Source organism: Pseudophryne corroboree, chromosome 1 (assembly GCF_028390025.1).
Source record: "Pseudophryne corroboree isolate aPseCor3 chromosome 1, aPseCor3.hap2, whole genome shotgun sequence".
Classification (NCBI taxonomy): Eukaryota; Metazoa; Chordata; class Amphibia; order Anura; family Myobatrachidae; genus Pseudophryne; species Pseudophryne corroboree.
Window position 1 is genome coordinate 481,584,442 of NC_086444.1, and position 12,677 is coordinate 481,597,118.

A 12,677-nucleotide genomic window follows, 5' to 3' on the forward strand; every position below is an offset into this window, starting at 1 on the left:
AGGATTTTTTCTCTTTTTCAGGAAGCACTGCTGGCAACAGGCTCCCTGCATCGAGGGACTGAGGAGAGAGGAGCAGACCTACTTAAATGATAGGCTCTGCTACCTCGGCTACTGGACACCATTAGCTCCAGAGGGAGTGAACACAGGTTCGTCCTGGGCGTTCACCCCAGAGCCGCGCCACCGTTCTCCTCACAGAGCCAGAAGAAACGAAGACAGAAGACGTCTCAGGCGGCAGAAGCCTTCGGTGCTTCACTGAGGTAACGCACAGCACCGCAGCTGTGCGTCATTGCTCCCATACACCTCACACACTCCGGTCACTGTAAGGGTGCAGGGCGCAGGGGGGGCGCCCTGGGCAGCAATAAAACACCTCTCCTATGGCAAAAGTCTATATACATGTACAGGTGGGCACTGTACATGTATATAAAAGAGCCCAAGCCATATTTTAGTAAGTTTGAGCGGGACAGAAGCCCGCCGCCGAGGGGGCGGGGCTTCTCCCTCAGCACTCACCAGCGCCATTTTCTCTCCACAGCACCGCTGAGAGGAAGCTCCCCGGACTCTCCCCTGCTTGACACACGGTGAAAGAGGGTTTTAAAGTAGAGGGGGGGGGCACATATTTGGCGATTATACATTACAGCAGCGCTACTGGGTAAACATTCTGTGTTTTTTCCTGGGTCATATAGCGCTGGGGTGTGTGCTGGCATACTCTCTCTCTGTCTCTCCAAAGGGCCTAGGGGGGAACCTGTCTTCAGATAAGAGATTCCCTGTGTGTGTGGAGTGTGTCAGTACGTGTGTGTCGACATGTCTGCGGTAAAAGGCTCTCCTAAGGAAGAGATGGAGCAAGTGTGTGTGTGTGTGGTGTCTCCGTCGACAACGCCGACACCTGATTGGATATGTGAAATTAAGTGCTAAGATGAGTTTATTACACAAAAGATTAGAGAACAGACAGGGAATCTACCCATGTCTGTCCCTATGTCACAGAGACCTTCAGAGTCTCACAACGCTCACTATCCAAAATAATGAACACTGATATCGACACGGAGTCTGACTCCAGTGTCGACTACGATAATGCAAAGTACAGCCAAGACTGGCTGAAAAGTATTCAATATATGATTATTGTAATAAAAGATGTTTTGCATATCACTGATGACTCATCTGTCCCTGACACAAGGGTACACATGTTTAAGGGGAAGAAAGCTGAGGTAAATTTCCCTCCTCTCATGAAGAAAAAGAGCGGGAATCTCCAGACAAGAAGCTGCAGCTTCCCAAAAAGAATTCTCAGGGAGTATCCTTTCCCTGATGGGGCCAGGATACGATGGGAATCTTCCCCTAGGGTGTACAAGGCATTGACACGTTTACCCAAAAAGGTAGCGCTGACTTAACAGCTATCCTCAGGGATCCTGCAGATAGCATGCAGTAAAAGTACTTTGAAGTCCATTTACACACATTCTGGTACACTACTCAGACCGGCGATTGTGTCGGCATGGGTTTATAGCGCTGTAGTAGCGTAGACAGATACCTTATCAGCGGAGATTGAAACCCTAGATAAGGATGCCATGTTATTGTCCCTAGTATATATGTATATATATATATATTTATATGTAAAAGATGTTGTCTTTATATATATATATATATATATATATATATATATATATATATATATATATAAGACATGCCCAAAGAGACGTTGGTCTACTGGGTTCTAGAGTCAACGCTATGTCGATTTCTGCTAGACGTGTCCTGTGGAACATGCAATGGACAGGTGATGCCGACTAAAAGAGGCATATGGAGGGTTTACCTTACAAGGCTGAGGAATTGTGTGGAGAAGGGCTCTCGGACCTGGTCTCCACAGCTATAGCTGGTAATTCTGATCTTTTGCCTTATATTCCCTCACAGACTAAGAAAGCACGACATTATCAAATGCAGTCCTTTCGGTCGCAGAACAACAAGAAAGTATGAGGAGCGTCCTTTCTTACCAGAGGTAAGGGCACAGGGCACAGCTAGTTCCCAGGAACAGAAGTCCTCCCCGGCCTCTACTACATCCACCGCATGACGCGGGAGCTCCGCTAAGTGAGTCCGTCCCAGGGGGAGCACGTCTTCGACTCTTCAGCCACATCTGAGTTCACTCACAGGTGGATCCCGGGGCAATAAAAATTGTTCTCAGGTTTACAAAGGAATTCGAAAGGTGCCTCCTCGCCGGTTTTCCTTATCGGACCTACCGGCTTCTCCCCCAGAAAGGGAGATTATATTAAATACAATTCACACATTGTATCTCCAACAGGTGGTGCTCAAGGTTCCCCTCCTGCAACAAGGAAGGGGATATTACTCAACCTTGGCTGTAGTCCTGAATCCGTACGGTTCGGTCAGACCTATTTAAAATTAAAATCTCTGAACCTATACTGGAAAAGGTTCAAATTTAAAGTGGAATCGCTCAGAGCGATCATGGCCAGCCTGGAAAGGGGGATTTGATGGTGTATCTAGACATAAAGGCTGCATACCTTCATGTTCCCATTTATCCACCCCATCAGGCGTACCTGAGAATTGCGGTACAGTATTGTCATTACCAATTTCAGGGTAATTGGCGGAAATGATGGTGCTCCTACGCAAGCAAGGAGTCACAGTTATCCCATACTTGGACGATCTCCTATAAGGGCGAGATCAAAAGAGCAGTTGTTGAACAGCGTGTCACTTTCGCTGAAGGTGTCACAGTAACACGGCTGGATTCTCAATATCCCGATATCCAGTTGGTTCCTATGACTAGTCTGCCCTTCTTGGGTATGATTCTGGATACGGACCAGAAAGGGGTTTACCTTCAGATAGAGAAGGCCCAGGAACTCATGACTCTGGTCAGGAACTTATTGAAACCAAGACAGGTGTCAGGGCATCACTGCACCCGAGTCCGGGGAAAATCATTCCCTTCGGCAGGTTCCATGCGAGGACTTTCAAATGGGACCTACTGGACAAGTGGTCCGGGTCACATCTACAGATTCATCAGTTGATCACCCTCTCCCCCAGGGCCAGGGTATCTCTCCTGTGGTGGCTGCAGGGTGCTCACCTTCTATAGGGCCGCAGGTTTGGCATTCAGGACTGGATCCTGGTGACCACGGACGCGAGCCTCGGGGAGCAGTTGGGGAGCAGTCACACAGGGAAAAATAAAATTTCCAAGGTTTTTGGTCAAGTCAAGGGACTTGTCTTCACATCTTGGAACTAAGGGCCATATACAACGCCCTACGTCAGGCGGAGACCCTACTTCGCGACCAACCGGTTCTGATCCAGTCAGACAACGTCACCGCAGTAGCTCATGTAAACCGCCAAGGTGGCACAAGGAGCAGAGTGGCGATGGCGGAAGCCACCAGAATTCTTCGCTGGGCGGAGAATCATGTAAGCGCATTGTCAGCAGTGTTCATTCCGGGAGTGGACGACTGGGAAGCAGACTTCCTCAGCGGACACGACCTACGTCCTGGAGAGTGGGCACTTCATCAGGAAGTCTTAGCACAGATTGCAATTCGGTGGAGACTGCCACTGATAGACATGATGGCGTCCCGCCTCAACACAAAGCCGCTGAGTTATTGCGCCAGGTCAAGAGACCCTCAGGAAGTAGCTGTGGACGCCCTAGTGACACCGTGGGTGTTCCAGTCGGTCTATGTGTTTACTCCTCTTCCTCTCATACCCAAGGTGTTGAGGATAGTAAGAAAAAGAGGAGTGAGAACAATTCTCATTGTTCCAGATTGGCCACGGAGGACCTGGTATCCAGATCTGCAGGAAATGCTCACAGAGAATCCGTGGCCTCTTCCTCTAAGACAGGACCTGATGCAACAGCGCTTTTCGTGTTATTTAAATAGATTTTTCAGTTAATATAGGCGCTTGAAGCAGATTTTGTCCTAGTTCAGTGTCTTTTCCTCTAAGACAGGACCTGCTGCAGCAGGGGCCCTGTCTGTTCCAAGACTTACCGCGGCTGCGTTTGACGGCATGGCGGTTGAACGCAGGATCCTAGCGGAAAAGGGTATTCCGGAGGAGGTCATTCCTACCCTAATTAAGGCTAGGAAGGAATTGACATCAAAACATTATCACCGAATATGGCGAAAATATGTTTCCTGGTGTGAGGCCAGGAATGCTCCTACGGGGGAATTCCTTTTGGGCCGTCTGCTTCACTTCCTTCAAACTGGAGTGAACTTGGGCCTGAAATTAGGATCGATAAAGGTTCAAATTTCGGCCTTATCCATTTTCTTCCAAAAAGAATTGGCTTCTCTTCCTGACTACTGCATATTCAGCCTCCTTTTGTACCGCCGGTGGCGCCTTGGGACCTTAACGTGGTGTTACGGTTCCTTAAGTCACATTGGTTTGAACCACTTAAGACAGTGGAGTTGAAATATCTCACCTGGAAGGTGGTCATGTTGTTAGCCTTGGCTTCGGCTAGGCGAGTTTCGGAATTGGCGGCTTTATCACCTATAAGCCCCTATCTGATTTTCCATATGGATAGAGCGGAATTGCGGACCCGTCCTCAATTCCTGCCTAAGGTGGTCTCATCCTTTCATATGAACCAACCTATTGTCGTGCCTGTGGCTACGCGTGACTTGGAGGATTCCGAGTCCCTTGATGTGGTCAGGGCTTTGAAAAGTTACGTGGCCAGAACGGCTAGGATCTGAAAAACAGAAGCACTGTTTGTCCTGTATGCAGCCAACAAGGTTGGCGGCCCTGCTTCAAAGCAGACTATTGCTCGCTGGATCTGTAACACGATTCAGCGGGCACATTCTATGGCAGGATTGCCGTTACCTAAATCGGTTAAGGCCCATTCCACTAGGAAGGTGGGCTCTTCTTGGGCAGCTGCCCGAGGGGTCTCGGCACTACAGCTGTGCCGAGCTGCTACTTGGTCGGGGTCAAATACCTTTGCAAAGTTCTATAAGTTTGAAGTAAAGGGTAAATACTGGCTGCTTTATTTTTACACTGCAATTTAGATTTCAGTTTGAACACACCCCACCCACGTCTAAAGGGGTATACACACTAGACGATTTAAGTGGACAATATGCACAATAAAGATATTATCTTGCATTTCGTCAAGTGCGTATGCACGATGACGATGCGCTGAACATGCAGTCCAGTTTAGGCTATATCTTTCATGACTGCATGTTCAGGGATGGGAGGGGTGAAGTCACTGAACAAGGGGGGTAATTCCAAGTTGATCGCAGCAGGATTTTTGTTAGCAATTGGGCAAAACCATGTGCACTGCAGGAGGGCAGATAAAACATGTGCAGAGAGAGTTAGATTTGGGTGGGGTGTGTTCAATCTGCAATCTAATTTTCAGTGTAGAAATAAAGCAGCCAGTATTTACCCTGCACAGAAACAAAATAACCCACCCAAATCTAACTCTTTCTGCACATGTTATATCTGCCTCCCCTGCAGTGCACATGGTTTTGTCCAATTGCTAAAAAAAAATCCTGCTGCGATCAACTTGGAATTACCCCCAATATTGTTCACTTTAACGTTTAGTGTGTATGCACTTTATCTTTCATTCTGCAGATGGGGACATTTCAAGGGAAATCTTAATCTTTATTGGTTCAAAATCATCTAGTGTGTTCCTGCCTTTACTCTCTCTGCACATGTTACATCTGCCCCACCTGTAGTGCAACATGGTCTTGCTCAATTGCTTACTTTTTTGGTTGCTAACAAACCTGAATAAGGCCCATGGTGCCAGAAATATTAAGAGCACACTCTGCTAGCAACTTCTTGGGCAGAGGGCTCAGGCCTTTAGTGGCAGAACTTTGCAAGGCAAAGTGATGGCGTCCTCCTGAGGTGCAAGAAGAAATGTGTGTAAAGTCCGTTGTTTGGGTGCCCTAGTCGCTTCTTTAGACTGGTTTAGCAGCTTTACGTCGCTAAACCCAGTGCTTTTAGGCGCATCAATTTTAGAAACAATTGAGTGGCTCCATCTGGCACCTATTCGTATATGTACCCAACACAGGGCGGGCAAATCAATTGAATCTCCACCAATGAGTTGTCAAGGCTGATGAGCTGTATTTATGAGAACGGTTACAAAGTAATCTGTATTTTAACATATTATGGGGTCAGTCCAATTACCTGTGGAGGGTGCAAGCATCTTGTACCCCTCGCAGCCTGATATCAGCCTCAGTTCACACAAATCTGCTGTTTTGTGAGAGTTCAGGCTGCCATAAAGTGCCTCTTTTGCCGCACTAACTCGCACCTGCAATGTATCCGTGGGTAATTGGATTGACCCAAAAGAATTAAGAAACCATTAGTGAATCAGCTGTGGCACAAGTTATTTATTTTCTCATTTTATAAATGTTTTAATTTTTTGTTGGAAAGGGAAATGCTGGTGTAGGCTATTTTTACATTGTTCAGCCATTTACAATATGCAGACACAGTTTACACACTAGGCGATATTGTAAACAATAGCGCCTATGGTGTATGCCAGGAGCGATGCCCGTTGTGCTCTTTCGTGGGTCGTTAACGACCCCCGCTGTCGGCTGTATATGTAGCTCAATCTCACAATATCGTCAGAAACTGCATGTTCAGGCTGGCACGGCATGACGTCACTGCGATATCGCTTGCACAGTGTGTGTGCACTATGTTGGCGGCCCAGGAGGGGAGGGGAAACACTATGCAATGTTGCTCATGGAGCGTATTGCCTAGTGTGTACTCACCTTTAGTCATGCTGCACTTGGTTTATTAGTTATGTCACATATGCTGTTTCTGTCATCTTAATTATGCAACGCCAAAATATTTTAGGTGTGGCATGAACAAGTTCAAAGCTTAAAATATGAGTAAGTATTAGATTATATTTAGATCATATTTATCAGTGATTATAAGCTGCCTTAAGGAAACTATTAGTGCCTAATATATTTATTAATAAGACTGTTTATGTGTAATAGTTTGAAGTGATTAATTTGTCCATAATGGATGATGGGTTACACCTGGATATCTATTGAAACTGGTAGCCTCCCATTTTTTAAGCATTGTGTTTCACTTTGTCCATGTACTGAGTAAGGGAACATGTTCCTGGTTGAAAGGTAAGTGTTATAGGACCGAAATATTGACTATCTTCAGACATTACCTGTGACCTCTATACTTTGCACTTTTGGGTCAGTCCCACTCCCATTGCATCTGTGATTCAGTGCGACAACAACCGCGTTTTATGGCAGCCGGAACTTGCAGAAAACTTTTGAGCGGATTCGGGCAGAAATCGTACCATGACGGGTGCGAGATGTGGTGCCGTTGCTGATGTTGAAACGCCATAGCACCTCACACCTAGTTGAATTTACCTCTTTGTATGTAATAAAACCAGCTTTTTTGACATTTTAGATTCAATGGTGAGTGCCCTCCACATATATAGGTGCCACTCACGGCATGCAATAACAATCAATAACATAGGAGACTTCCTTAGCGCTACGTTTTAATTTCTATTCAGAAATTTTCATCAGGAGTACAAAATACATGTGTAACAGGCTTACTTTGTAACCCCTATAGCAGACACAAGTGCACAATCACTTCCCTCCCGGAATCTCTGCCGTACGAGTCACACTTAGTCGAACCCAGACTGTTATTTATTCATCTTGCATGCCGTGAGTGCCACCTTGTTATCTATTGCTATACTTTACCATTGGAATATCTCAGTTTATACAGTCAAATTTTGCTGTGGTGCGCTCCCTGGGTTACTAGGGCAATATTCAATCTTCAGACGTGTTAGGCTCTGTTGAGTATATTCTTAGTTCGGCAAAGATTCCCCACTCCAATTCACACGATTTTACCCAAAAGATAGAAAAGAGAGCGATATAGTGAAGTATAGTCAGATTCAGTTATACTTATATGAATGGGATTATTCAAACAAATGGAGTCCCAATGAATGGGCGGACCCACGTACCAGATTTTGTGGGGTGTCAGTAGTGCCCACCCAAATACGCCTGTGGTATTACTTCCACTGCTTTCTGGTAGTTTTCCTCAGAGATTCTTCACCAATTCACCTCTCCATTCAGAGTTAAATCCCTCACTCACCTCCTATTCTCCCACATTGGAATATCTGTCTAATATATATATATATATATATATATATATATATATATATATCTCCAACAAATGGACCGGCACTCATATAATGAAACAAATCAATAGGCCCGGTGCCCTCCACGGCAGAAAAAGCAAACACACATGTACAAGAGAGGCGGCACTCACGGCTGGTAGAATCAAGAATAAACGACACCACAAGCCCCTTGTGTCGTTTATTCTTGATTCTACCAGCCGTGAGTGTCGCCTCTCTTGTACATGTGTGTGTGTGTGTGTGTGTATATATATATATATATATATATATATTGTGACAAGAACACTGGGATAGTGTTTGAGGGCAGGTATATTTGTCCCAGGTTCTTGTCTTACATGTTTTAGAAAATGTTAACTTCTAGGAAAAATGCTTTTTGTTTTGTCTGAACCTTTTCAGTTTGCTGTAAAAGCTGGGTAAAGGCTCTGAGAGAGAGATAAGGCGAGTTCTAGACATTGGGCCCAGTTCGGGTCTTTGGCCTCACAGAGGGCTAATCAGGGTTTCAGCTGTGTAAGAGTGATATAGTGCTTCTAACCTGATTAGTATGGGCAGACTGCCTGGGAAGGCTGCAGGATCTGTGTGTGAGACACGCTTTCTGATGCAAGTAAGCTATACAGTATGTACTGAAGAACTCTGTGTTTTGTTTAGTGACAGTTAGGAACATCTTATGTTTAGTTAGTGCCGGACAGGCAAGGTATTTTTATTTTGGGGTTTGTTTTATTTTCTGTTTCAATAAAACTGGCCGGGGTCAGTTGTACCAGAAACTGGACTTGTGTTGTTCCTCAGCTGCTGCGGGCTGCCATATTCCCCAGGAAAAGGCACCTTGCACCCCTACAGTGTTACAATATATATATATCTATCTGCGTGTATGTGTATCTCTATCTATTGATACAGTTATATATACATACACACAACCATAACGTTAAAACCACTGACAGGTGAAGTGAATAACTTGTACAAGGGCACCTGTCAGGAGATGGCATATATCAGGCAGCAAGTCTGGGCCTGATTCAGAGGTGGACGCAGTTGCGAGGATATGCCAAAGGCTGAGCCGCAGGGATTTGTACAGAGATGCCGACTGACTGTCTTAAATCTACCTCTTGTGTACATATGGTCTGATTCATGCTTGCATGCTATTGCAGCTGTGATTTTCATAGTTGTGGATGTGCGAAAAAATACTAATTGAACAACCGCCACAACTTGTAATGAGACGCCCACCAGGGCCATTGCGGCTATCCACAGCTGTGTACACATATTCAGCATCTGATGCGGGATCTTGCAAACATTGTCTCCCTGTCTGAGTGTATGGTTGCACCGCATTGGCGCTGTAACTAAGATGCTGGATATGTGTAATGTTCATATGTGATTGCAGACTCTGCTTAAGACACTCCCTGAAAACAGCCTAACCACACCTGTGTTTTTGTTATCCCTCTCCGCACCTGTGTTGTTGTTATCCCTCCCCGTTACCTCTGCAAAACGGTCGCTTCCTATCAGTCACTTGTGAATGAATTCTCAGTGCATCTATAATGGCAATTAAAATGCCTCACGTGTGCATTGCAGGTGAGACGTATGTGCAGACCAATGATAATCACCCAAATGCAACAAAATTGTAATAGTGTGCTAGTATGAAACAGACCCAGAATAGATGCAACATTGGTTGCAACATCAGATCTCTGAACAACTTATGGTTGCTCAGAATTTCAGTCGCAAGAAATTACATCTGCATAAGAATTCGCAGTCGCAAGCTGTGTGTTGTCCACATGCACAGTACAATAATAATCTCTCATCTGTACAAACATCTGCATTGCAAACACTTTGTGTCCACCTCTGAATCATGTCCTCAGTTCTTGAAATGAATGTGTTGGATGCAGGAAAAATGGGCAAGTGTAAGGATCTCAGCAACTTTGTCAAGGGCCAGATTGGGATGGCTAGATGAGCATCTCCAAAACAGGTCTTGTGGAGTGTTCCTGGTATGCAGTGGTTAGTGGTCCAAAGAAGGACAACCGCTGACCTGGCAGCAGGGTCATGGGCACCCAAGGCTTATTTGAGCATGCACCCTGACAGAGACCAGCCTCTTATGAACACTTCCACTTTCCTTTCTGGGATCTTCATAATTTATAAGCTTACACAATCCCCAAGTGGTTGAGCTTCTTTACACAGTGGGGGTACTTGTGTCCCTTGCTGGCGTTGTGGGCCTCCAGATGCTACATCTTGGAGGTGCAGGTCAGAGAACGGGCGATTGCAGTACTCGCACTGGTATGGCTTCTGACTGTGACAGACTGAGCAATCATACCCTTCCTTTTATACTGGTGAAGGGACCCCTGCTCTGCCCTCCACTCTGATGCTGCCCCCAGCACTGTGACATGGCCAATAAGGTTATATGAAACATTAAAACTCCCAAGTTGTGATTCAAATTTCAAATGCTCCAAATACACTTTGGTGTCTGAATCAGAACTTGGGCATGCAGACTGCAATTGCTCATTGTCTGCCATGCCTATTAATGATTTCAGTCTGACATTGCTGTCATTTTGGGACTGCATTACTGAACATTGGCCTTGGTAAATTGAATGGGATTTTTGAATTCCAGAAAAGGTCAAGATTAGGGGGTATAAAGTGTGCGCCTAAAAGTTTTTTTGCAGCCTCAGTAAATCCATATGCAATCAAAAGAACACCAACAGGATTCCCTCTAAGATGCTAAATCTTAATATAGTAACATATTATAATAACATAAAATGATAAAAATATATTCTGTAGCAGAATGATACTTTGTATATTTTTGTAGTTTTTTTTTTAAATTGTTTATTTACTTTTCAGGTTATAAGGGACAACAATGTCCCCCACAGTGTGGGGAGAATATATCCATAAAACAACAACAACATATATAGAATAAAAATACAACCTTAATAAAGGGGTCATGGGGTTCCCAGAGTAAAAAACATTACACCGATAATAAAAGAAATAAAGAAGTAGACATCGTGAGTAACAGAAGCAGACCATTTAAAGAGGAACCAAATAATAGTCTCGTAATTGTACAAGTAAAGAACGGAAGGGTGAAGAAAAGGCAAGAGAAGAAGAGAGGGGGGAAAGAAGGGGAAGGTATAGAGGAGAGGGGAAAGAGACAGAGGTGGAGGATCCGCCGGTACGTCTCCATACATAACAAATTCAACTCGCAAAACTAATGCAAAGTTTGAGGAAGTAGCCGAGATACACGATAAGTTAATATAAAGAATGTCCTCAGAGCTACTCGATAAGTTAGGGGTTTACTATTTTTGTAGTTTTGATGCTTCCCTTGGGAATCTGCGTGATATGAAACCACACTTTTGAGAAGTGGTAGTGTAGTTTAAAGTTGAGAGGATCCAGACCCTCCTTTACACTGGACTCTTATGCCTAAAGGACATTGGGCCTAAATCAGATCTGATCACTGCTGTGCGTTTTCGCACAGCGGGCGATCAGATACGAAACGCGTATGAGCCGCAATGCGACGGCACATCGGACGGCTTCTACGGGTATCGGCGGTTATCGACTGGATGGTGCGAAGGATCCATTCGCAAGGTGATTAACAGGAAAAGGCCGTTTGTGGGTGGCAACTAAATGTTTTCAGGGAGTGTCCGGAAAAATGCAGGCGGGCCCAAGCGTTTTCAGGGAGGGTGTGTGACGTCAGCTCCGGCCCCGATCAGCAGGATTCAATCGCACTGGATAAGTAAGTCCTTTGCTATGCAGAGAATGCACAAACTGATTTTTGTTCAGCTCTGCAACACATAGGAACGCACACTTGCACAGCGATTTTACCCTCCGCCTGTAGGCGGCGACTATCTGATCATAGGGCAGCAAAAAACGCAGCCCAGTGATCAGATCTGAATTAGGCCCATTGCTACAAGGAAAAAACAACACTTCCACTACCTTTCTGGGACATTTAAGAATAGTACGGTACAGAATCTCCCCAACCATACCATTGCTCCTTTAAAAGCCTGGTTCTGGTACTGTTTCATTTGTGTTTAATTTTCTCATTATAAACACTTTATGTCTGGAAATTTCCATTTTTTTTATTACGTGGCTGTGAAGGACTAAAGCATGCGGATAGGAAGTCTTCACATCTACACAGATTGTATTCCTGCACAGTGAAGTTTACACAGCAGATACCCTAAAGGGTTTGTGAAACCCTGAATACTAAAGCTATCCTCTATTTTTTGATCATTACATACTGTATAACAAATATTGAACCTGATTCAAAGTTGTAGGCTATTGCACATCCACAAGGAAGCAGCTGTGCAATATTGTGCGGCTAGTATGCAATTACAAGCAGGAGGCGTCTGTGAGAAGTGAAAACCGATGAAACCCAGGGGCTCTTTAAATCTGGGCTAAACATATTTAGGCATTACACTTGTTTTCCAGCCTTCTCATTGAATGGGACATTAGAACAATATGTAAATATTATTGTTATCAGGGTGTGAAAAAAATAAATGATTTAAAAAAATAAAAAAAGATTTTTGATTAAAATCAGATTTCTCTAACGTCCTAAGTGGATGCTGGGGACTCCGTAAGGACCATGGGGAATAGCGGCTCCGCAGGAGACTGGGCACAAAAGTAAAGCTTTAGAACTACCTGGTGTGCACTGGCTCCTCCCCCCATGACCCTC

At 44.8% G+C, this 12,677-nt stretch overlaps 1 protein-coding gene across 5 annotated transcripts in view; it reads left to right on the forward strand.

Annotated features, from left to right (window-relative positions):
• GOLM1 (golgi membrane protein 1) overlaps positions 1 to 12,677 on the forward strand; it is a 182,865-nt gene that overhangs the window by 67,238 nt on the left and 102,950 nt on the right. The window contains exon 1 of one of the 5 annotated variants that reach the window (XM_063913774.1): positions 6,998 to 7,019. The exons of 3 other annotated variants lie outside the window; for them this stretch is intronic. Coding sequence is in view for 1 of the 2 variants with exons in the window: in XM_063913769.1 (XP_063769839.1) it covers positions 8,640 to 8,645 (6 nt within the window). In the remaining variant the exon portion in view is untranslated. Of the gene's footprint in view, positions 1 to 6,997; positions 7,020 to 8,601; positions 8,646 to 12,677 lie in introns of those variants that run through there. One more of the 5 variants, XM_063913769.1, reaches the window with a different exon arrangement.